General features: G+C 39.5%; 2 protein-coding genes and 1 long non-coding RNA gene across 3 annotated transcripts; all 3 read right to left on the bottom strand.

Moving 5' to 3' along the window:
* Positions 1-631: 631 nt before the first annotated feature.
* On the bottom strand, positions 632-5,417 carry atp6v0ca (ATPase H+ transporting V0 subunit ca). The gene is made up of 3 exons (XM_084097668.1): positions 4,985-5,417; positions 3,049-3,232; positions 632-1,724 (listed from the first exon to the last, which is right to left on the bottom strand). Exons 1-3 carry the CDS (start codon positions 5,055-5,057, stop codon positions 1,517-1,519), a joined length of 465 nt encoding a protein of 154 aa, XP_083953794.1. The 5' UTR covers positions 5,058-5,417; the 3' UTR covers positions 632-1,516.
* Positions 5,418-7,421: 2,004 nt separating this feature from the next.
* On the bottom strand, positions 7,422-8,443 carry LOC311095622. Its single transcript, XR_014608876.1, has 2 exons — positions 8,202-8,443; positions 7,422-7,875 (listed from the first exon to the last, which is right to left on the bottom strand). It is a non-coding gene; the product is annotated as an uncharacterized lncRNA (long non-coding RNA).
* Positions 8,444-9,809: 1,366 nt separating this feature from the next.
* Positions 9,810-25,151, bottom strand: lasp1 (LIM and SH3 protein 1). The gene is made up of 7 exons (XM_084134174.1): positions 24,918-25,151; positions 22,086-22,180; positions 18,512-18,596; positions 13,147-13,254; positions 11,454-11,544; positions 11,285-11,373; positions 9,810-11,201 (listed from the first exon to the last, which is right to left on the bottom strand). Exons 1-7 carry the CDS (start codon positions 24,984-24,986, stop codon positions 11,028-11,030), a joined length of 711 nt encoding a protein of 236 aa, XP_083990300.1. The 5' UTR covers positions 24,987-25,151; the 3' UTR covers positions 9,810-11,027.
* Positions 25,152-26,379: the final 1,228 nt, after the last annotated feature.

Below are 26,379 nucleotides of genomic sequence, written 5' to 3' on the forward strand. Positions count from 1 at the left end.
TTCTTATTTCTTTCTTTTGATTTTGAAACGAGACCTGGATGCTTCTGACAGGTTTCGTGATCACTCGCAATGACTATAATGTCATAATGACTGTTATAATCCAACTCAAAAATCCTCGTTTGATAGAATCATGTATTTTCCTACTGCTGATGTGACATAATAAACGAACTGGTGTTTATCACAGTTCATTTTCCTTGCACTACAGTTACACCGTTTCTGGTAAAGAGGTGCACTAAGGGGCACTCACTGCTCTCTAGCGCCCCCTCTCCTGTGGAAGCGTGACTGCAGCAACGAAGGGCGTCATGAAGGGAAGTTTGGTTGAGGCTGCAATGCAGATGGTAACCTGTGGATTAATCCCTCATATCATTATATCTGTCGCTTGACTCTCCATGATGTGAGAGCATCTTGATTGTTAAATGTATAGTTGCAGTTTCTGAATATATTTAGGTGATGCACAACTCTCAGATATGCTCTAGTGAAAAGCACTTGGGTTCATAATAGGTTGCAATTTGTGCCCATGAAGTTAAATTACATGTTACACTGCCAAGTATTGGCTTTAACTCTGAACATCTGTTGTATATTTCCATTTTTACGTTTTAATTTGTGTGATTGAATAAAAGGGAAACTGAAATTAGGTTGAGGAAGTTTTATTCGGAAACTGGACAAGCTGCGCTGGTGTTCACCCATTAATGGAACCAGAAACAGTATCAACTACAGGTAAAACGCTACACCTCTGAAGAATGTCATGTTAAGAGTTAAAACACACACTCGCTCATAAACACACGTGCATTCATTCATTTCACACTTAGTAAACTTGCACATCAATACCTTAAGACAATGGTCTCCATGGTAATCAATGATTAACATACCCAAAGGAACAAATTTCCCACAGAGCAATTCACCTACCTATACAGATATATATATATATATATGTGTGTATATTTCTGATACACACACACTCACATAATTCATTTAGATAATCAGGATATCAATAAAGACTTTGATCCATTTAAACAGTTTAATGAACATCTCAAAATCTTCATAAATAATCAGCAGAAACAAAACAAACAGTAATAATCCATCTTTTTTACATTTAGGTCCTCAACATCAGTGTCAATTTAAATGGTCCCAAAAGTGAAAAAACAAAAATGACAGTTGATTTGTTCTTTAAACAAGAATAAAACTGACAAAATAAAAAGGATGACAAACAAGTGTAGCATAGGAGAAAGAGGGCATCTATTTAAACACACACACAGGACAAGAGCAATAGCTACACAGCGCATTTACAGGGGAACACACATCAGGCTACTATACACAGAGAGGAGGTTCAATCACACATTCACTTGCAAACAGCACACTCACGATACACGCATGCACGCAAAAAAAAAAAATCCTCTCTCATTGTTTCGGGTGGTGAAATTACTCAGTGTATCATTAGGAGGATGTTTGTGTTGGTGCGTCTGTGTGTGTGCGTGGTTGATGGTTGTTCATGTGTAAGAGAGGATAAGAGCAACGATTAACCCTTGGTGGACAGGATAAGAGCAACAATTAGCCCATAAAGCCCCAGAACCTCAGCGAAAATGAGGATGAGGATCATCCCCACAAATAAACGAGGCTGCTGGGCTGTGCCCCTCACTCCTGCGTCGCCCACGATACCAATGGCGAAGCCAGCCGCAAGACCACTAAGACCCACGCTCAGCCCGGCACCCAGGTGCAAGAAACTCCTAAAGAGAGAGAGACACACACACAAAACACATTTGGATAGTGTTAGATCTTTTTTTGTAACAACATTTTTTTTTTTTACATTTTGAAGATAATCAAATGTAGACAATTGAGAAATGTAATTGTGATTTTCTAATTACATCCAAATAATAATAATTAAATAAATAAATAATAAATGGAAGAACACAAGCCTTACACCTCCATGTACAGATGTAGTCTCTTCAATTGTTTATATACTCTATCAATTATAATATAATTTTAAATCTTTTTTTTGTAACAATATGTTATATATGTATGTTATGTCTAACTACAAAGACAATAAAATGTAGACAGTAATGGTGATTTTTACACTATAACTAAAAGTTTATATATATATATAAAAAAAAACACTGCATATGTTACAAAAAGTTACAAAAGTGATTCAGTCAAGAGCAGTGAGAAATTCTTTCTTTTCTTGCTTGATTAACATTAATGACACTGATAACAGCAGGTTTATTAGGCTGCCGTCACTTTAAGATCGAATGCATGATCCAGTATACTGTTACACATGCATTTTCTCTCTCAACTGTTTACATTCACTTGAGACATAAATGACTGTTCATGAGGATACTTCCATTGGGTCCCAATTAGAGCTCAGTTCAGTACTCGCACGCTCTATGAGCTGCGGCTTCATGTGCGCATGTCTCTCAGACAGCATGTGCATATAGCGAAATGAGTCCTCTTTCGCCGTTTACTACACTTCAACAGTTTAAAATCACTTGTTTTTAAACCGCAATGCTTAAAAACGCATGTAAACCATAAGCTTTCGTGACTGCGAAGTACAGCAATATCACATGAGCGTAACCAAGCTAGAGGTGATAGTCCAAGATCTCTACCGGTTGACAGATTTCTACTGGTTAATCGTGTCTATCGGTTTATATACTCTCACTATCAATTCTAATAAAAGTGTTATATCTTTTTTGTAACAATATATTTTATTTGTCAAACATTATGAAGAAAATAAAATGTAGACAGTCATTGGGATTTTTCCATTACAAGCAAATAAAATAAAATGAAAAACAAAAAAAGAACAATACCCTTACACCTCCATGTACACAAACTGTAACAACCTCTTTAATTGTTTATATACCCTCATTGTCTATCAGTTCTAATATAGTGTTATATCTAGATTCAGATTAATCGTATCATATAGAACAGATATTATAGATAGCTATTTAAATTACAAACCAGCCAGCAATAAAAAAATGTGCTAGTTTTTGTTTCTGAGGAAGCTAAGAGTGACTTGTAGGAAAATCAGACAAGACACGCGTGAGGTGCGTGACTCACTTGTAGAGGGTGACATTGGCAGAGATGTTGTTGGCAATGAGTACAGCCACCACCAGGCCGTAAATGGCAATGATACCCGCCATGACCACGGGAATGATGGACTTCATGATCAGCTCCGGTCGCATCACTGACATGGCAGCAATGCCCGTGCCACTCTTGGCTGTCCCATATGCAGCACCCAATGCTAAAAAGAGAGAAGAGGAGAATTAACACGTGCAAGGAGACAAGGAGAGTGAGAACAAGTACTTATGATGAGTTAAAGTTCAATGAATACAGGACAAGGCAAAGTTGAACTGGCAAAACTAATGAACACCATTCTAACACATGTGTCTGAAATATCAACCCCCGAATACACACCAGATGCTCCACGAACACTGTGTAACTGTTTTAAGGAAAAACAATACAAGCAAAACCATTGTTTTTTTTTTTTTTTCATGCACTGATCAATGTTGAGATTTGGAGCTATTTTGCTTCCATAACATGTCTTCTTTTAGTGCTAAGGAAGCTCACACTTAAGTATTTGTTTTATTACACACACATTATCCATTTATGTCTGTAGATTTCAATTACAATACATATAGGCAGTTTTTTTTTTTTAATCAATCATGCACTGAGCCAGAAATCTCCACTTCAGTAGCACTTACTAAACTTTCTGGATTTATTCCTATCTATATTGTGAAGTTTTTTACAGAGGTGTTTGTTCATATATCATTTGCCTGATTTACATATGTTATTCCTAAAAACATGGTAATTTTTTTCTGGCTGTTGGCTATATTTTCTGATGTATGGAGTGATACAAAAATATATAATAAATCCCTTTCTGTAAAAGAAACCTTTTTTCTTAATCTTTATCCAATGTTAAGATTTCTATTCTGGAAATGTATGCACATCCATGCATATTTAAATTAGATAATTTATTGTTTGATAACATTTGTGTGTTTAAACAACATTACAGAAAACCTGGAATACAAAACCAGTTAATGTCGTAATGTTAGTGACTAATCAGGTGAGGAAGTATGGTGATATTTATCAGTTACATTTTTACCCTAATTACATGTGTTGTCTTGCTTTAAAGGTTTTAAAAGGCAAAGTCAGCAAAACATTAAGACAGTGGCAAATTGTTGTCGCTTTCAGTCACATGACATGACTGACTACAGCAGCGAGTTCCCTTGGTTTGTAAGAAGCCGACGAGGAGGTGCTTCACTCCGGGATTTAGGCACGGTGTGCTGACTGAGACTGAGTAAATGTAAAATACTAAGAGTAATGGCTGTCGTTTGAATACAGAAAGTAAGTGTGGCTCTGACTGAGATAAACAGTTAAACTGACAAGGACGTTTTTGTCTGGGCGTGTAGTTCGTGTTTTAAAAAGTACTGTCGCATTAGATAAGAGCAAACCGGTTCATGTTAATTAAGTAATGCATTTCGCCTTGGCTTGAAAAAAATAAAAAAAATAAATCAATGACACTAAAACGACGCTACTGTTACAGTCTAGACCAATATATAGAATATATGAGATTATAAGTAGATTATTAGAATAACAAAAAATCGGTCGTGCCTTCCAACCATATATGTTTAGAGGACATTAAATAAATGACGTCCTTGCGCAAACATTTTAACAGCAGACTCAGCTCGTCCGAAACGAAAGCGTCTTCCACGGGTTTCCGCGCAGGGATCGGTGAACCGTGGCAATGAAGGAAATAATGAAACGAAATAAATAATTTATAGATATTACGTCAAGTGAGACGTCATGTGCCGTGATGGAAACCTTCGCATCCCTTCTCCTACTACTACAGGTACACGGCTCAGCGAGCCTCAGTCTGCCCCGTTCACAGTGAGACACCCGATCGATAGCAGGCGATCATCGCGTTTACTCAGGGTTTCATTTAACTTAATAAAGCATTCACTGAATTTTAAGGTTAAAATGACGCGTCTCTTACCACTAAACACCATTGCTGCTGAGGCACCCATCACTGCGAAGAAGGGTGAGTACTCGGGGCTCGAGGCAGACATTCTTCTGTTCTGGCACGTTCAGGACACTAAAACTAAAGACAGAAAGGGAAGAAGACTTCAGTCTTGGAGGTTAAGGTTCCAAAGAAGATCTATTCTAGGTTGACAGGTCTTGTAAGAGCAGGAGAGGATGGTCACGAATCCGACAGGACGCTGATCGCCGGTGGAGAGGAAGAAAATGGCGAAATGGAGAGTGTCACATGATCAACCATGAGTGCAGGGTCCATTTCCGCTTCTCTAGGGATGACTTATGAATACGCAATGCGTTTCTTTTTAGGATTTTGCAATGACTGACTGTCACGGGATCACAGAGAGCACTTGCAGCGTTTTAGTAGAATTAAATGCACATTAGTAGTTTTGTGTGAGCATTCGGTGGTTCTGTCGTTTGAAAAACACCCCTATTTTATAGGCATTTTGGTATATTCCATTGCAGGCTTCCTCTTTGATATGTGGGAATGCAATCCCAGATCATAGAAGGAATATAAGCATGTAAACCAGTTGTTTATCTGGTTGAACTTGTTTAAACTTTCATAACCACCAGATGTTAGCCACAAATGATATGGATAAGATCAAATATTTAATGGTATTAACCATTTTTAAGAATAAGGTTGTGAAACGGCAGGATACAACACATATAGGCTATTCTGTCAATCCAATTGACCAGACCCCCATTAATGAAACTAGAAAAGGTTTAGTAAAGCATTTAAATGTCCATGAAATGTTGAAGTAACATTATTTTAACATTTCCTGTGGACGTGTACGAGGTGTACATTGTCATGTGCTTCGTCTCATGACTTCCAGGCTTGGAGCTGGAGAGTCCAGAGAGGAAGTAACTTTATGTTACTCACTCTCGGGCACAGACGTGAGCAGACTCCTGTAATATTAAAACTGCTTTATTAGATGAATGGCTCTGGCTCCCAATGTGTGTGTGGGTGTGTGAGCTTCCCTTTTCTGATTTTTGATGAGAACCAAAATAATAAAAGTTCCACTCTGATATGCTTGATGGCTGCTGATGACAGTCACCTGAGATTTTATTACCTACGTTTTACACAGTTACAATAAAACCACTTAAGATAAAGAAGACTGAATAATACATGTAATTGCTTAAAGGAAAATACATTAGTTTATTCTATTAAATGAAAAATAAAAGTGTAAATTCACTGTCTATTTCATCTATAGGCATTTACACTAAAGAGAGACATTGCCAGGTGCTTAGTGGGAAAATGTAAGTTTCTGGGCAATATTTTCAATCCATAATGCATTTTATCTATAAACATTAATACCTCAGTTGATTCTGTTGTTCAAGATTCAGTGCTTTATGCAACTAGCTGCTTGGACTTAATTGTCAATTAATTAACTCACTGTGCTCATTGACTTTATAGAAACAGAAACATTAGCCATTCAATAAACGTGTAACATGACAAAACACTTAATAAACTAAAGAAATTAAATGGTACAATTATACATAGACAATTATAATTAAACTATAAAATATTATATGCCTGCATTTGTCCAGTGAAGAAAAGTCAAAATCTTCAGGAGCAAGGCTGATTTGACTTATGAAAATCTAAATACACATATTATACAAGGGCCCGGTTTCACAGACAGGGCTTAGATTAAGCCAGGATTTGGCCTTAGTTCAATTAGGGCATTTAAGTAGCTTTTATAAACGTGCCTTAGAAAGAAAAATAAAAAAAACATAAGGGCAACTGGTGTGCATCTTGAGACAAAACAATGGCACTGGCATATTTTAAAATCTGTCAGAGTAAGTTGCAAAACAGCTCAAACATGCATTTAAATAGGACTAGCTTAAGCCTGGTCTGTGAAACCGGGGGAAGATGATTTAAGATGACTGAGAATGCTCATGGAGGGTTGATGTGGTTTCATTGGATGTCGCTGTAATTCTTCATATTTCGTGTCTTTGTCTACGTGGCACTCGCGCATCTGGTGCCCGGTGCTGCACTCTGTTGGTGATCTGCATCCAGCACAAATCACTTGATCGAAGTTTGAATATGTCTTCAATTTAGTCGCGCCTGGTCTTGTTATGAGCGCGGATAATTTGTTTGACGTGTTATATTTGCAGACATACGGTTTTATCACATAAATGTATTTTCTCAAAACAACCGTAGGGGGCACCCGGATTTGAACCGGGGACCTCTTGATCTGCAGTCAAATGCTCTACCACTGAGCTATACCCCCTCGCCATGCTAAGTCCGTTCAGTTATTCATATTTAAAGATATATATATAATCAGTCATGTAAAAATTACCCACAATGCATAATAATAATAATTTAATAATAATTCCGTAGACTGTTTGACCATCTGTTTAATACATTCATGACACATAAATAATTCTACACAATTAGGCCGTTTCATCCTCACAAAGGCTCTTTATTCTGAAAATCAATTGGTAATTTTTGAACATCCATTGACATAAAATACATGCATTTGAAAATAGATATATTTTCAGATAGATATGTGCAGAAATTATAGACAGAAGAATAGGACACAAATAATAGCCAGACAGCCATAGTGTGGTACTATTTCAGCCATGGACTGTCTGCGCCTTTAGGAAAATATATTTTAATAGTGTCTTCTAAATAAAAGGTAGGAGGAACACAGCAGTCTGGTGTAGGTTGTGTTTGTGTCAGGTGCTATCCTGTAGGAACAGTGTTTGTACGACAGAGAGATGAGAAGGAAGTGTGAAGTCTCATCTTGTAAGTGTATCCTTCTGCGTCGTCCAGTGGATTCGGTGAACAGCTGTTCCTCATCTCAGCATCCAGAGACATGATCCCACAAACACAGAGCTTCTTCCTGTAAGCTGCAACAAAATACAGCGCATGTAGCGGTTATAGCGAGGCCTAGTAGCTAATATTCATTAAAAAAATAAATAAAAAAAACCTAACAAAACCCCGCGTTAGTCTATTGTGCTTATTTAATTATTTTTTTTTATTTACTTTTACAATTGTAATATCCAGCTACATTTTAAAATTATAGTCCTAATTACTAACCATATCCACAACCTGCCTTAATACGATTTGGTCCGTCAACCCAATATTATCAAAGACAGCTAGTATAAGCAGCACCAATAGTGTTGTTTTTCTTGATGAAGTGTAAAAACACAATTAGCTCAAATTCATCGCCAACCTTTGTGTTCAAATCCCTCCCGAAGACGTGAATCCCGCATCCGCTCTCATGGATGCTATGGCGATCACAGCATGTAGATGATGTAGGACAGGAACATGAGGCCGATGATGGCGAAGAACATCAATATCAAGATGTCCAGCATGATGTTTGCAGAGCAGAAGCGGAGGATGATCAGGCAGCGATAAGGGCTGTTGGACCGCTGTTGGACCCTTCCCGCCAGCTGATCACTATCATACTAGACTGTCTGTCCTCCCTTCTAGAGAGATGCAGCAAGCAATAACAGAGCGCTAAACGTGGAGTTTATCATGTGCATCCTCTTTTGACGAGTGCAAGATTTGATTATCAGGATCAAACTAGTCTGTACCTCACTATACGAAAAAAAGGTAAAGTAGCTAGAAAACAAGAAAGCATTATGTGTTGTTGTGTTTCTTTTATTATTTTTTATCAGGAGAGGCAGCTAATTGTGTTGCATTTGAAAGTTGAGTTTTTATTCATTTTTTCTTTCTTTCTCCAAATGCATGTTTAAATTCACACAAGGTGAACCATGACACAAGGGCAAGCATTTATACATACTCACAAGGTTTTTCTTCTCTCACACATTTTCTACCTTTTAGTTTCCTTTCAATATCCTTCCTGTTTAATTTTAGGTGATTTGTCATTCAAAAATGACCATTACTAACAGTGAGATCATGTTATACATACTGTCATAGATTTTCCACCAGTGTGTAAAAGAAGAACAATCAACTTGAGCTAAACCTTGTTAGATTTAAGCTAGAATAGCATGTATTGGAATAAAGAGATGGGACAAAACAAAAGGGTTTAAGTAAAATAAAAAGCATTGAAGTATTTAAATAATCTGATTTGGATATTTATGCAATCTTGGATATTTTTTGTATCTTGTTGTATCCCTTTATGTCTCATCTTATCAAAAAACATGGACTACAAAATTATGCATTAAACTGATCAAAAGTGTCAGTAAAGACACATTTTCAAAAGATTTCTATTTCAAGAAAGCCTGTTTTAAGTAAATGCTGTTCTTTTGAACGTTCTATTCATCAAAGAATCCTGAAAAAATGTCACAATATTACAGTTTTTACTGTACTTTTTTGATTAAATAAATGCAGCCTTAGTGAGCAAATGATGGCTTTCAAATACATAAAAAAAAAATCTTGCCCACCCCAAACCTTTGAATGGTAGCGTACATATTAGATATTAGTATATAGCATCTTACGTTGAAAAAGTACAGCAGCTGGTTATATAATGTGCAGAATAAGGTGTTTAAAAATGTGTTACAATGAATTGGAGAGATATTGGTGATGGTACACCAATACTAGATATTGAAGAAATTCTGAGGATATGTTTTCAATAAGAGGAATAAGTATAACCCAGATATTGCACCTTTGAAGTTACAATAGTGGAAATAGTTTGAAAGCAAAACACTTACTTTGATCATTCTCTGCATCTATATTTTGGCATTTTAGAGAACAATGATCAGTAGAATCTCATTAGAGTCTTTGCACAGTAACATAAGTTTCCAGTTATACATGCTAGGCTCTAAAACATTCTAATACCGTTAACAATTCCTTTCGTTCGACAAACCCGCCTGCCTTGGTATACAAATAGATTTTTTTTATTCCACTGATATTGATAAATTGACATTAAAATTCCGTCTCGTACAATACCAGCAAGGCAATGTGAATAAGCAATGATATGAGAAAAAAAAAAAAAATCAAACTAACAAAAACATCAATAACAACGTCTTACAGTTTCATACTATGCACATGGATCACCCCAAAACCGTAATGGAACAAAACCAATGGAATGATTAAAATCCAAAGCAAAAATGGTCCATAGAATTGTGCTTGGGCTCCTCGCTTCTATTCTACAATGCTGTTACACTCCTCGCTCGCTAAGTGACTATATGGTTTATTTTTTTTTCCCTTTATTAAGTACATCACTATTTCCTTGTCATTTTTAAAAGCAGGAGCAGCAGAACAAAAGTATGCTCATATATTCTAATTAATTTCCTAAAGGGCCAGCGGAATGTGAAGGAGCTTGAGTGAATATGAAAGTAGCAAAAGGCTTCGCCCCTTAAGATTCCAGTTTCAACACATGATGCAAATGGTCAGACGTATGGAATGATTGGAATGACCAGAAGTCTTATATTCAAGCATTGTTACAGAACCACAGTCAATGAGATGTGAAACTGTACTGAATACATTACAATTACAGACTGCAAACAAGATATGAAACAATTAAAAATATATATATAAAAAAAAAAACGTAACAACTGATGTTCGGACCAGATTCTTTCACATATTGTCATAGCAACCGATAAGATAAATTTGTTGAGATGTCTGCGAAGTGCTCTATGGCAGGCCCTGAATATTTTAGAGGCCTGTGTGGTATTTTGTATTTTGTGGGTTTGTGTGTGTGAGTCTTATTAAGACTTAAGTGCCACTTGTGACAGCACCTTTCCAGGACTGAGGAAACGCGTATTTAACAGATAAACAGACAGCAAAAGCAATAGACAGGGAGGTGCATACAGAGAGAAAGATATGGGTGAAAGGAGTAAATCATTCACTATTTATGCAAGGATGTGTATGCGCTGTTGGGGTGTATGATTACATACTGAACTATGTTTGTTTTGGATCATAACCGGGTCACAGCGGCTGACCCCTGATAGGACAGTTAGTGCAGGAATAGAAGAGGAAAAAGATGAGATCTTGAAAGGTGAGATGGCACTCGGCTAATCATCTGCGTCTCTGCCGCAACCCCCCCCTCTCTCTCTTTTTTCAACCTTTTCATCCTTTCACTCTCTCATGTTCAGATGGCCTCTACGTAGTTAGCAGGCAGCATCCCCTGCTGGCCGGTGCGCTCCACTCTTCCGTACATCCATCCCTCGTCGATCTGCTGAACGTCCACTATCAGGTCACCGTCCAGGAACGACACCTCGTCCTCATCAGCTGCGGTGTAGTCGTACACCGCTCGGTAGCGCTTCTGCAACATATGAAAAGAGGACCGTAAGGACTTGAAAAGGAGCGTATGGGACAGTGTGTGTTAGAGTTTTAAGAGTGTATTACCCCAGAGCTGGGAGGAGCGGCGGCAGCGGCCTGACGCACAGGCTCAGGCTCATAGTGATAGTTCTTAGATGCTGCCGGGGGCTGATATGCTACAAGAGAAAAAAATTTAGGCAAATGAGGAAATTGAGACTGCAATGATCATCCAGACAACAATCCAAATATTGTGTACCTGGAGTTGTGATTTGTTGTGGTGTCTGTGGGTGCTGAGGTGGGCCTTCCCCTCCCATTCGGCTCTTCTCAAAGTCCTCATGGTATTTAATCTGAAACACACAGACATATACATTGTGTCAAAACAGGAAGAAAGAACAGTAACTATGATGTTGTCATTATGTTCATCATCTCAAAGCCTCGCAAACGAACATTTAGTGATGTACTGAACGTTGTTGTGAATTCTGCAAAATATGTCACCAAAGTAACATTATTTAGCCCAATAACAGTCAAAATTGTGAGAATTATTTGTCATAAAAAGCAAATGTCTTGGAAGCAGTTGGGTTGAAAATTATAAACACATGCAACATATGACATTGATTTCCAACAAAAATGTGTACATGAATAATGGAGTTAAATTACAATTTCATACTTTCCAGTTACTATTGCAAATGAAAAAATATAATAAAATATTTGTTGTGAAGAAAAAAATGGAAATGGTGTTAATGGAAAGACTAATTAAAAAGTAAGTAAACAACTCAGCCACTTAGATATCACCGCTTTATGTCATGTTAAATCAAACTTGAAGTGCCCTGAAAACATGATTACTGTGGTTTTTTTTAGTGAACAATCAGCTTGGGAAAATTAAAGGTACATTTTCGTGTCTGTGACCAGTGTGTACAATACTTTTGTACACAAACAAATGTAAAAATGCATAAAAACTTGATGAAATTTATATTTTTATAAATGTATGATAAATAGAACATTACACAGTTATTGTAAAAATACAAAATAGATTGTTTTTGGTCTCTCTTTTTTTATGTAATGTTTATTTAACTAGGAAAATAGCCGCTCTGTGTCCCACACCCATTACCATTCTACAATTGACTACCACTACCATATATATATAAAAAAGAACCTTTGAACAGAAGTGTATGATGACTTCATTGACCATGAACTAAAAGCAATCATAGAGCAACAATGAAGACAACCACAATGCTGCACTTTTAACAGACACATCCTTAAATAGAGTGGTTTTCTTCTGCAGCAGTGGGGCAAAAGCAAAGGGCCTTTGGGTAAGCGGTTGAGGCTGAAATAGCTATAGGAAACTGAAGCGAGAAAGAATAAAAATAGAATACATGATAAATACTGATGCAGTACTATCTTATGATTAAACTACTCAGAAAACAGTTCTTCATTTTGTAAAGTGGTGGTTTCAGCAAGAGGTTTTTAATTTAATTAAACTTCATTCTGAGCAGGGGTGACAAATTACTGGTAATTCCTGCACCATCCACAGGGTGTCTCCTGAGCCGTCTTGCTCGCTTTCATACTGACAGGAAATGACATTGCAAAAAGGAAGTTGGTGACATAAATGTTGCTAGGCAACAGCACAGATACTTCAGCAAACAGGTATGGTGTAAAAGAGGAAGGGTGGGACTAAACAAGTGCTCCATCAAGGTCAGATAATTATGACTTCTTGCTAACAATTCATTAAAAAACAGTGAAAGGAGATTAAGATGATAGATAAAATGTGTATGTTTGTGTTTGTTTGAGAGATGAAGAGAAAGGTTGGGAGGCACAAAACAAAAAGCAAACGTAAATATCAGGCATAACACACAAGCGAGAAAGAAAATGAACAGAAAAAAAAAAACAATGCTTCCATGTCTATGTTTTGGTAGATGATTTTGAATTTATTGTTTAAGAGTTGGACCTACGTTGCTTATTTGGTCTTGCGTTTTCTTGATTCTCTGCATCTCTGGTGTGTCGGCCACAGCGCTAAAGCCCCTTCCTTTGTTCTTCTCAAATTCCTCCTTGTAGAGCACCTGCAACACAAACGAAAATTAATAGTAATTATCCAAGTAATCATAATTGTTAATTTTGATTGAAACAAGTTCAGAGGTGTACTTCCCTCCCTTATATTATATCAGCATAAATGCAGATTAGTTAATGGTTAAATTAGTTAATAATCATAAAAAACAACATTTGGCATTTTCCACAATTCACAAGTTAAAAAGGCCCTCAGACGTTTAAGTCATTTTTCTTTTCAACAATTGGTAAGTGAACACAGGAGCATGACATTTAGAAAAACATTTATCATCAACCTCAGAAGGTCAAAATCTAAATATTATGAGCCGTTTTATTTTCTAATTATTTTACTTGAGGTTAATAATTTTTTCAAATCTATTTGGGTCTAAATACGGTTTAAAACCCTGATTTATGTGGCTTTGTAATAAGCTAGCAATAAATTAAATAAAGGTAAAAATTAGGCCAGTTTGGGAACAAATGTTCCCTTTCATCAGAAATGGGATTTTCGCAGAGAGACCAATCTACTTCGAGAGAAACTAAACGAGCCAATGCACACTGGCATGCGATAATTGCGCCAGCTGCTTCTATCACGCAGTGCAGGTATATAATGACGAGAAGGTGCAACGCATCTTTGCATTTCGCTTCGGAGGCGAGCTGATTCATGTTCTGTTCCAGCAGTGTTGCTTCTAAAGAAGAAACAATTTTTCGAGTGTTCTTTTTGGAAGAAGCCCTCACCTTCATGTTGCGTGTCTACAGCAGGATCACCTCAGAAAAAAACAATGCCTCGCCGCTCTTGTTCCCCTCTCTCAAAGAGGACCAGAATGGCAGCTTGCGACACTATGCCTCGCAGCTCTCATTCCCCTCTTGGCAACAGGGTGAGAATGACAGTGCTAGACGCTATGCCTCGTCACTCTCGTTCCCCTTTTCATAAGAAGGCGAGGTCGACAGTGTGCACCGTTACAAAACCTTGCCACTCTCATCCCCTTCTGCAATCGCCAGCGGACAGCAGCATGCAGTTCAAGAACGCAGTCAAGCCTTCCCACGCATCCTCTGTCCACCCGTGGACCCAGGTGAGTGTTGCACCGCACACCCAGACCCCACTCCGAGCCAGTGCCTCTCGGGTCGGGTTCAGTGCCTCTCGGGTCGGGTTCCTGTCCTCCACCTCGTTGCCCCTCTGTACGTCTGTGTTTCTGTTGGTCCCGCTGGTACGGTCTCTCGGAGCCTGGCTAGCGCTCCCCAGACCATCCCGCTGGCTCATCTGCACCATCAGACTCGGCTATGCGATTCAGTTCGCCCTGCGCCCTCCCAAGTTCAGGGGCATTCGGTTCACCACAGTGATGGCTACTGGTGCTCCTGTCTTACGGGCAGAGATATAAGTCTGACTGGCGAAAGACAGGATTGAGCCAGTCCCTCCAGCCGATATGAAGTTAGGGTTCTACAGCCCCTACTTCATTGTACCCAAGGCGGTAGGTTACGGCCAATCTTGGACCTGCGAGTTTTGAATCGGGCCCTGCACAAGCTCCCATTCAAAATGCTCTCGCAGAAACGCATTTCCCAATGCACTTACCTTTAATGCAAGAATGTATGAATGAAGGACACAGGCCCTTCCTGCGCTTTGCTTTTGAGGCGTATCAGTACAAAGTCCTTCCCTTCAGGCACCTCAGCCTGTTGGGACTTCGGGTCAACTGGGACAAGAGCACACTCTCCCCTGCGCAAAGGATATCTTATCTCGATATGGAGCTGGTCTCGGTCAACCAGACAGCGTGCCTCACTGAGGAGCGTGTCCAGTCGGTGTTGAACTGCTTGAATTTGTTCAGACGCAGGACAGCGGCCCCACTGAAGCTTTTTCAGAGGCTCCTGGGGCATATGGCATCCGCAGCTGCAGTAACGCCGCTCAGGTTGCTTCATATGAGGCTGGTTCAACACTGGCTCCACAGTCGGGTCCCGAGATGGGCGTGGCAGAGCGGCACCTACAGGGTTTCCATTACCACGCATTGTAGCCAAACATTCAGCCCATGGTCGGACCCTTCGCTTCTACGGGCAGGTGTTCTAGACCAGACATGCTGTGGTCTTCACGGATGCCTCTGTCACCGGCTGGGGGGCCACATACAACGGGCATGCAGCTTCGGGTTTGTGGACGGGGCTTCAGCTGCACTGGCATATCAATTGCCTCGAGTTGCTAGCAGTACGTCTTGCTCTCAGCCGCTTCAAGGTGCCACTTTGAGACAAGCATGTACTGGTCCATATGGACAGCACTGTGACCATTGCGTAAATCAACTGACAAGGTGGTCTGCGCTCCAGTCGCATGTGGCAACTCGCCCGCCATCTCCTCCTATGGAGTCAGAAGCATCTGAGGTCGCTTTGTGCCATTCACATCCCTGGTGAGCTCAATCGTGCAGCCGACGAGCTCTCACGACAGCTTACGCTTCCAGGAGAGTGGCGACTCCATCCCCAGGTGGTCCAGCTGATTTGGAGGCGCTTCGGGGCCACACAGGTAGATCGGTTTGCCTCCCCAGACACGTCACATTGCCAGTTGTTCTTCTCCCTGACCGACGGAACCCTTGGCACAGTTGCACTGGCACACAGCTGGCCCCGGGGCCTATGCTAGTATGCGTTTCCCCCATTGAGCCTTCTTGCACAGACCTTGTGCAAAGTCAGGGAGGACGAGGAGCAGGTCCTGTTAGTGGCTCCCTATTGGCCCAACCGGATCTGGTTCCCAGAACTAGTACTCCACGCAACAGTCCCTCCCTGGCCCATTCCTCTGAGGAAGGACCTGCTTTCTCAGAGACTGGGCACCCTATGGCATCCGCATCCAGACCTCTGGAAACTCCATGTCTGGTCCCTGGACGGGACGCGAAGGTTCTAAGTGACCTACCCCAGGTGGTGGTAGACACCATCACTTTTGCTAGAGCCCCCCCCCACAAAGCGCCTCTATGCATTGAAGTGAAACCTATTCGTTGAGTGTTTTTTTTCCCCGACGGGAAGACCCCCGAAGATGCCCGGTTAGAGTTGTGCTTTCCTTCCTGCAAGATGGGCTGGAGCGAAGGCTGTCTCCCTCCACCCTCAAAGTGTATGTTGCCGCTATTGCCTCGCATCACAATGCAGTTGAAGGTAAGTCACTGGGAAAGCATGACCTGATCGTCAGGTTCCTGAGCAGGGCAAGGAGAGTAATCTGCCTCATCCCCCCTCTATACCCTCTTGGGACCTGTCTCTGGTGCTCAGCGCACTGCAGAGACCTCCCTTCGAACTGCTGAAATCAGCAGAGCTAAAGATCCTGTCACTAAAGACTCTTGACGGCATTGGGTTCTATCAAGAGGGTAGGGGACCTACAAGCGTTTTTGGTCGGCGAATCGTGCCTAGAATTCGGACCGGCTGACTCTCACGTTGTCCTGAGAACCCGGCCTGGATATGTGCCTAAGGTTCCTACCACGCCCATTAGAGACCAGGTAGTGAACCTGCAAGCACTACCCTCTGAAGAGGCAGACCCAGCCCTGGCTTTTCTCTGTCCCGTCCGCTCCTTGCGGTTATACGTGGACAGAACGCAAAGCTTTAGGACCTCAGACCAGCTCTTTGTCTGTTACGGAGGCCAGCAGAAGGGAAAGGCTATCTCCAAGCAGAAGTTAGCCCACTGGATAGTGGATGCTTTTTTCTTGACATATCAATGCCAAGACGTGCCTTGCCCGTTTGGGCAACGAGCGCACTCAACTAGAAGTGTTGCTTCCTCCTGGACGTTGGCTCAAGGTGCCTCGCTGACAGATACATGTAGAGCTGCGGGCTGGGTGACACCTAACACATTTGCTAGATTCTATAGCCTTCGTGGGCCCCAAGTGGCCAGTAGCGCGGGGAACCCGCTCAAGTGTCGGTTTGCTACGCCATTCTCGCCTGGTCGGCCAGATACGCGTGTCTATTTGCTTCAGTGTGTTCCCCGGAGACAGCTTACCCTGTTGAGTTCCTCCGTCACCCCTACGGCAGTCAGATGTTGCGGAGCGTCTGATGCCAGGCCTAACACTCGTATTCATTGAGGAACCTGTGCTAGGCTGGGTGTCCATATGTGGCAGTCCCTGCAGCGACCCCATATGTGTAAATTCCACGGTACGGCTACCCTGTCAGCTAGCCAGTGTCTTTCCCTTGCCCGCTCTGCCAGTGCGCTTCCCCCCTAGGATTAGGCTGGAACCACCCGAGAGGCTTCCATGTGTTGCACAACCCTGCTTGGCTAGTCCATATGTGTATTCTCCACGTTACCTCCCTCTGGGCAGGTCGTGGCTTTCGCAGCGTTCTCCTTCCCCTAGGAAGGGCACACTTTCCCAGTGTTATCCAATGTTCTTACTGAGTAGGTCTTGAGGAACATCAGTGGCCAGGACTCCCCGCATAAGCTTCTGCCCCTAATAAAGGGAGAGAAGTGAGGCTTATGCAGGGCACTGGAAGGGCCAACAACATGGCATGTTGGTAGGGATCCCAGGAGTGACCGTCATGAAAGGGAACGTCTCGGTTACGTATGGTAACCCACGTTCCCTGAAAGAGGGAATAGAGACGTTCGTCCCGTCGCCATGTTGTTGTACCATCGCTGCAGATGGCCGGGTCCCTGGCTCGGCTCCACAGCGAAAAACCAAACCAAAGATGCGTTGCACCTTCTGCTCATTATATACCCGCACTGCGTGATAGAAGCAGCTGGCGCAGTTATCGCATGTGCATTGGCTCATTTAGTTTCTCTCAAAGTAGATTGGTCTCTTTGCGAAGATCCCATTTCTGTCGGATCCCTCCGACGAACATCTCCGTTCCCTCTTTCAGGGAACGTGGGTTACCATAAGTAACTGAGACGTTGTTCCATAGCTACTGATAAACTTATATTATAAATATATTTCTTTTTTGTGACAATAATAGAGATAAAGAGGATTAATGGTTTATCTTTACTAATGCAGTCAATACAACAACATCTGTAAAAACTGAGAGAGTGGAATAAGATGTCATGATGATTGTTGCTTGTATAATAGTTTATCTGACCTAATAGTTCTTACTAAAAAAAACATGGGAATTTTAAAATATATATGATTTAAAAAGTCACGATACACCAGAATCTATGTTCCACATAGTTCTTCCTCACACAAGAGCATTGTTGAGTGTGCAGGTGGAGCCCTGGGAGATGATTATGACTTGACTTGACTTATGCATTCTTTGAGTATTATTTCATGCTTAGGAGTGCAATGCCACAAAAAACAGAAATCACCAGAAGAGGAGAGAGGATGATAAGAGAAAGCAAATATTGGCATGTTGTACCTGGCTCTGCATCTTGCTTTGCTGTTTCAGGCGCAGATTCTCCGGAGTGTCCGCAACACTGGTGAATGACGTCTTCGGATAGTGTCTGAAATACACACAAAGCCATTTTAGTTAACATCAGCATTTGAAATCCTATAATTTGCAAATTAACATCTCAGTATTTCTCCTCGTTGAATGACAATCAAAAGTATTTTTAATTATTAATTTGTTTAGATATAATATTATTCAAATCACATTTAATGCATAAACTATTTATACTGCTGACTGTAGCTCATTGTTACAATGGGCTATTATATTACCCATCAAGGCTACTCAAATTGGACACTTTTTAACCATGCTGCTGATAAAGACAAAGATCCTGAATTAGTGGTTGTGTAGGTAAATGTCCACATGGGCTTATCACTGATCTGTATGGGGATAGTGAAGCTGCACAAGTGTAATTTGTGCCTTGTGTAAACAAGGCAGCTTATTTGCCCTATTTTCACAGACCAACGCAACACAAAATTAGCATGACAGAGACAACCCCAACCACAATCATCCAACGCAACACATAATTAGAGTACCAGAAATAACAGAACTATACAACAGAGTACACAAATTACAATTACAGCACTAACTGATATATTTGGTAATACAGAAGTAAACAGAACTATTACACTAATCATATAACCATATAAAAATATATAATGTGCCACGACACGATTTAACAGGACTGATTCAGTAAAATTAATCATACTTCACAACACAACAACTGAGCCAATCAAAACAGTGTCTGCTCCTGGTTACAACAGGACAACCTGTCTGCTTAGTTAACCTCTATATAGTACAGACACTGTGTTGCTGCAGGTAACCAACACATAATACAGAACATGCTCTGTAAATCAGTGTAAATAAATACAGACTGATCTTTCCTTGCTCAAAAAGCTACGCCAAATACTTCAAAAAAAGTCATGTAGTTTCAAACATGCTTTCAAACAAGTAGGCTACCATTTATTTATTTTCTGATACAACATTCAATTAAAAACCAATAGAGATACAGGGCTCAACACCAAGGATGGGCTGCAGTCTTCTTTTAGCATAATATTACTATATATTTTGTAGCTAGTAGTTTTTATTTTTATGTTTTTAGTTTCATTTTAATTTTGTCATTTTAATTTTTAGATAAAAGATACTTCTATTTAGCTTTAATTTATTTTTATTTCAGTTTTAGTCATTTTAGTAGCTACTTCAACTTATTTTATTTTAGTTAGTCGCCAAGGCAACATTTCTAGTTTCTAATTTTGTATCTAATATTTATATTTTATTTTATTTCAGCTTTATTTAAATTAACATTTTTTTTTTTAAAGTTTTAGTCCCCCTTTGGTGAAAATCAAGCTTTTAATGTTGTTTATATGTCTATGTTTTTAATATGCTTTAAGACAAACCATGTGCAAATGCATAAGTCAACACCATTGCTGAGTATTTTCTCTTCAAAACAGTGAACCAAAGACAGTCTCAAAAACATGAACCAAAAGACAGTCTCAAAAACTTTCAGGGAACGTGGGTTACCATACGTAACCGAGACGTTGTTCCGTAGCTACTGATAAACTTCTATTATAATTTTTTTTTTTTGTGTGTGACAATAATAGAGATAAAGAGGGTTAATGGTTTATCTTTACTTCTACCACGACTAAATAAATACTAAAATAACGACTTCTGCAGAAAATTTCCGTTGATACCAGACGATATACACACTGAGAACTTGTAGCATGCTATGAAGTTATCACAATCAAGGCTTTGCAATTTCTATGAAATCGCTGGTGTTTCTGACATCACAAACTACCTTTAAACCAATCACCTTTCAGAGTTACATTCAAACTATTTAAAGGCATGAAGATGTTTTTTCAAGAAAAAAAAAAAAACGTTTAAATATGTAATTTTGGTGATCAAAGATGTGTTTTAATGGATAAAATTACTGACTACAAGGGGTCTTTAACAATAACAGCACTGATGGACTGATGGCAAAAACAAACATAAACATTTAGTTTGGTGTGATGTAAAAAACAATGTTGTTGTGATTTCTGCTGATAAATTAAATTATAAAGCTATCTAGCTGGCTAACATGATGTTGTGTCAAGTTACATTACAGCTCTGTCATTTCTAGCGATTATAACAGCCTAATTACCGGTAAAAGTTGAATAAATTTGACTGTTGCCAAACTTTGACCGTTATTGCCATTATTTTACTGCCGCCTTTTTTTTTTCTACACTGTGTCAAGTTTAACAAGTTGAGCCTGACAAAAAAAAATATATGCACACTTCTGTGGTGGGCGCAATGGAATAAAGTAAAAATATATATTGTTGTTGTGCATGCAGTCCAAAACACGATTTTTTTTTTTTTTTTCTCACTCAAATCACAGACACAGAGAGGTAAACAAACATGCACAGATAAATGGCACTCAGGCACCTTGGCTGATTTATATGTTTATATCAGTTAACAGACAATCCCATCGTGATCGAAGCAGATGCTTTTTACTTCTGGTGGACCTTTCATTAGACCATCACTCTCAGAAGTAAACAGACCTTTATCTGTTGGACGGAAGAGGAAATTACTCTGCCATGCTCATTTAGTCAAATTATCTTTGAGTAAACAGTGGAAGAAGCAGATCTAGACAGAGGAACAGACATAAATAATCTGCTAAATAAAGACTAAAGTCCCCTGGTGTATTATGAACATGAGTGTGAGACACACTCACAAAAGGGATGCATTTGCATATTTTCTATGCCAGCTGCTCATTATGACTTCATACATTTATTCTGGCCATGCTAAGCCTGGTGTCTGCATTAAAACACTTCAAGTGTTAATGAAGTATGAATGGGCAGGGACGCTATAACTGAGGTATCTGACTCACAAGACTATTCTATTAGTGATCAGAAGTGGATTCCAGAGAAGTGAATTCATTTGTGCATGTATATGTATGGGTCATTGTTGTGAAATTATAGGAATTTCCCTCAATGTCATTTCCACAAATGACTGAACAATTCAGCTACTGTGTGAGCAGACATGACCTTTCCACAATCAAAAGACAAAAAGTGTCTGACTTTCTATCTTCAATTACAATGTACTAACTTGCTCTACCTTTAAGATGCTCTTTTTACGTCATTTTTTTAAACATCATTTAAGCCGGGGCAGCTATTGGACACTGTTGCCCACTATTGGAAGTTAGCCACTAGCCAAATAGCTATTCAGACATTGTTTTAGAAACCAGGAATTAGATGTGGCTCATTTTAATATGCAACACCCACTTTTCAATACATCAAGTGCTGCATTATATTTGTTAATTCTCTAAAATGGGATTGTGAATGGAAATTCACTGTGATTTTAAAGATTTTAAAGTTGTGACTGAATTTGCTTCTGTATTATGACGTATTTTCAAGTGAAATGGCTTATTAAACAAGAAAAGAATACACGGTGAGACATGATTTTATCCAGTGATTACAAAGTTAAATGTTAATTTTATTTAATGCCAACTTTAAGAATATGCCTAAGCAAACACACAATACACAGAAAACTCACATGCAGAGAGCATACTTACGCATTACAGTATGGTCTCTTCTCAAAGCCTTTGTAGTTCTTCATGTTTAGAGTCATCTTACAGACCTCACAGCTAAAGCATCCTTTATGCCAGTACTGAAAGAGAGAGACACAGAGAGATGATAGATTAAAGCTTTAAAACGTGTTTGTATTAGGTGGTGTATGCAAAAAAAACAGGGAAATTGTCTGCAATGAAGTTGGGAGAGATAAAGACAAATAAAAAGAGCAAATGAGATGAAGTCCTTCAGATCCCTTAGTGTTGCTAATTCAGTCACTATGGCCGTTACAAAGTCTATGCGGTTTGCTCTGAGGATTAAATGGAAAAAAACAATGGAGTGCTTGTTCTTTGAAAGCACTTGGAAAGAAATATAGGCTCAGGCACCACATGTGTTACAAAAGAAGCCCAACTTGAGGTTACATCCATTCGGAGTAAAGACAAGTTTTTTTTTTTTTTTCGTGTGAATGCATTCATTTTAAAGACTCTCTGGCATGTCTTGAGTGAACATAGTTTATATGAAACCCCCATAGCACACTGGTTGTCAAGTGGTTACTAAGCAAGTTACATCACAATTTTCCCAGATTCTTGCAACATTAGGAAAAACAGAAAGAAAGATCTGGGAAGACACACTGACGCTACTGAGATATGGTCTCCAAATGGCTATAAACCAAACTATGTAGCTGCAATTTATGCTAGTCTTTGATTAGAAGCTTCCTTAGTTAATGTTAACCACGGGAATGTTTCAGTAATAAGAGACCACACACACACAGAGAAAATGGACTGGGGCGACTGACCTGACCCACTACCCTACATTCCATCTATACAGCCAGTCAGGCATGCTAAACTGCAATGCGTACAATTTAGACGTGGGTATGTTTGTATTTCTATGTCAAACACTTTCTTGGCAGTCAGCTGGAATGTCGTAGTTTGATCACATGTGCATGAGTGTGTGAGCAACAAAGTCATGCATCTACTGCAGTACCAAGGAGAGGAAGTTGCTAGCAAACACTTGAGCAGAGGATACATTCATAACCAAAAATACACCTCATAGGGTTTCTTTTAATGGCAAAGCTGAATCTTCAGCATCATTACTCCAGTCTTCAGTGTCACATAATCCTTCAGAAATCATATAATCTAATATGATGATTTAAAGAAACATTTCTTATTATTATCAATGTTGAAAACAGTTTGTGATCATTTTTTTTTTAGGATAGGATTCTTCAATGAATAGAAATCTTTTGTAACATTGCAAATGTGTCAATTTAATCAATTTAATGCACCCTTGCTGAATAAAAGTATGAATTTCTTTTAAATAAAAAAAATCTTAATGACTCCCAACCTCTTTTTATTGTTCTTTTTGAAGCTTGATTTTCATCATCTTCTGCTATTGTATAGAAAAGGGCTGTCTGAACAATATGCTTAACTTCTCTTTCTGTGCACCACAAAAAAAAAAAAGAAAAAAAAAAGTGACCTGAACAAAGAGTACATATTCATTTTTGTGACCACCTCTCTAGGGTGCGGTTCTTCTGAGATGTTCTTCAGAGTGACAGATGATGACCTTAAGCACTGAAGCAGAATGATCATAAGCAATGGTTGGCCTCTCTTTAGGCTGAGGGAACCATCAACATGCCTCAAAAGAATGACAGTGTGAAGCAACTTGTGTTCCTTTAGGCAATGAATAGGAACCAACTTGTGTACGTATGTGGGGGTCAGTGCTATTTTTCGACAACATTTGTGGGAGGTGTGCCATCAAACGCCTCAACTTTTACTCTTACGTAAACTGCAAGCCTCATTCACGCACTTTACGTCTGTGTAGGCATTCCTCAAGCTGTTTCGTTCAAGTCCACGGAGACTGTCGGCAATCGATTAATATGCTTTTAACGTCCATTACACGCGTTACTTATTATCACTCCGCCCCAGTTTCTCTCCCTCGCAAATACTTGCACTGCATGAAAATAAAGGAGGGCGACCCCACCCTCTTGGAGCATCTAAAGCAATTCAAAAACTCAAGATTTCACCACTCACAAACCCAGAGCGATAAGGATATGGGTTAAGAAGGGGGTGGGGTCAGTAGAGAAAACGTTTCAAAAGCGTGTCGAGCAGCAAACAACACTTCCTCTGGCCGGTTGGTAAACATGTAACGTTAGTACAGATGTGCACATCATGTAAATGCAAGGCCCGACTGATACCGCGGTTAACGTTGAACTATATTTCAAGAATACGTGTAGAATTGGCCCAAATATAGCACGTTTTTAATAACTCACAGGCCTCATACGTACACAGGCGAAGTTGCATATCTGCGAAGCTGGCTAGATAACAAAAACCCCGAGATAATACACAACCCAAACCGCGTGTATAACCCAGTTGTTTGATTGTCGTTAAGAGACACTAGAGTATGACAGGACTTGGGCTGTTTTGGGTTTTTCGGGTCCGTCCATGTCGCCCACAGGACAGACTGACACGTCATAAACAAACCTCCTCCTCCTCCTCGCGACAGAGGCCACGAACAGGCTGATGGCGTTTGTTTGAAAAATAACGACTTCCGCGGAAAATTTCTGTCGATATCAGACGATATACACACTGAGAAAAATAAATACATCATCGACAACTTGTAGCATGCTATGAAGTTATCACAATCAAGGCATTGCATTACTAGCCCCTTCGCTTAGACGTTTCCGCTCTGCTCACAATCTCGATAGCCACCACATCGGAAATGGTCTCCTTTAAGCCACATTGTTAAATCTGTATTATACATATCTAGATCCAAATATACCCCATTCTCACGACCAGATGTGTAAGCTATGCTAGCATATGCTAAGTAACGTTATGCCTTACCTTGTCAAGACAATTCACTTTTTCCGTGGGATACACCACTCGGTTACATCTGCCACACAGTGGGTTCATTTTGGAGAAATAGTAGCGAAGGAATGAGTTGAAGAAACGATCTGCAAAGCAGAATTTGCTAGATAACCCGCGAGGTGTGGATCGCTAGCCGTTGATGAGTCCAGTTCGCACCGCTGGCTGTCAGACACGGAAGGCGCGCTCACGGCACTGCCGCTCTGTCCCTACTGCGCGCTCCCGTTTAGATAAGCAAGGGCATTCAGCGGAAGTCTTTCACTCTCAAATATTTATTCTTTATCACTTGAAATGGGGAAAAAAAATCTTGCTCTTGAGTTAAAGGACTTAAAGCTTGTCGTATCTTGTGTTTATATTTTATTTGTTTTAAAACCACATCATCCACCGGATCTTAATACAGATATAGACATATTGGGAGTGTACCTGCCCTCATACTGTCTATTCAGTCAAACTATGGCGTTTTAGAATAAACACTGATAACAAAGTGTTTTTAAATAATGCGCATTCAGCATATTTAAACTTTAAAAACAGTGGCTACAGTGTCTTTGCTGTTTGTTAATGTATATCAGACAGTTTTCACACAAGCTATTCATATCCAAAACAGTGAAACCGACGCTTGTTTTAGTTTCGAGCTTTATACTTTGTGCCGCCCTTTGTTTGAGCGACACCTGGTGGCTAAATATGCAACTACATACATTTCAGTAAAGAAGGCCTAAATACTTTTTTTAAAGATATAGTTCACCCCCAAAAAATATACAAATATTTTATCATAATTTACTCACCCTAATGTTGTTCCAAACCTGTATGAATTTCTTTCTTCTGTTGAACACAAAAAGAAGATATTAGTAAAGAATGTTGATAACCAGACAGTCGGCGGAAGCCATTGATTTCCATAGTATTTCTTTTTCCTACTATAAGGTTTTGAGTCAATTAGACAAATATGTGTAGTCTCCAAACTAAAATTTCAATTACACCATATTTTTTGTTATAGCTGTTGGCTAAACAAGTGAACACAATCAAACCACACTATGTACATTCGACAGTTGTCAACTGTATAATGAAGGTAGATAATTGTAGATAAAAGACATAAGCATTTTTCATAAATATCACAAGTTGTTACATGTTTTTTAATTGTTCCAAATCTATACAGAAAAATCAGATATTGCATATACAGGTTTTTTTTTGGGGGGGGGGGGGGGGCATAGTACTTGTTCAACAAACACAGATTTCCCACTTTGTCTTGACAGATTGACATTAAATATGTTTGGTGAATATATATTTTGAATATAGCCTATAAGCTTATGATTACCAAAATGCATCTTTTTGTTTGGGGATAATTTTTTGAAAGTCATTTATGTGCCAACATTTTATTTACATTTTTACTTGAATTGTTCTGTGTATACTGTTTTATTTTATTTATTTATTTTTATATATATATTTT

Source organism: Abramis brama, assembly GCF_963993115.1.
Source record: "Abramis brama genome assembly, chromosome: 1".
In the NCBI taxonomy this organism is placed as follows: domain Eukaryota; kingdom Metazoa; phylum Chordata; class Actinopteri; order Cypriniformes; family Leuciscidae; genus Abramis; species Abramis brama.

Coding starts and splice junctions, on each gene's coding strand:
- lasp1 (XM_084134174.1), bottom strand. CDS start 24,986: ATGAACCCACTGTGTGGCAGATGTAACCGAGTGGTGTATCCCACGGAA. Junction 18,597..22,085: donor AAGAGACCATACTGTAATGC/GTAAGTATGCTC, acceptor TGTGTATTTCAG/ACACTATCCGAAGACGTCAT. Junction 11,545..13,146: donor CGCAAGACCAAATAAGCAAC/GTAGGTCCAACT, acceptor TGTGTGTTTCAG/ATTAAATACCATGAGGACTT.
- atp6v0ca (XM_084097668.1), bottom strand. CDS start 5,057: ATGTCTGCCTCGAGCCCCGAGTACTCACCCTTCTTCGCAGTGATGGGT. Junction 3,233..4,984: donor AGCAGCAATGGTGTTTAGTG/GTAAGAGACGCG, acceptor CTCTCTTTTTAG/CATTGGGTGCTGCATATGGG. Junction 1,725..3,048: donor GCCAATGTCACCCTCTACAA/GTGAGTCACGCA, acceptor CTCTCTCTTTAG/GAGTTTCTTGCACCTGGGTG.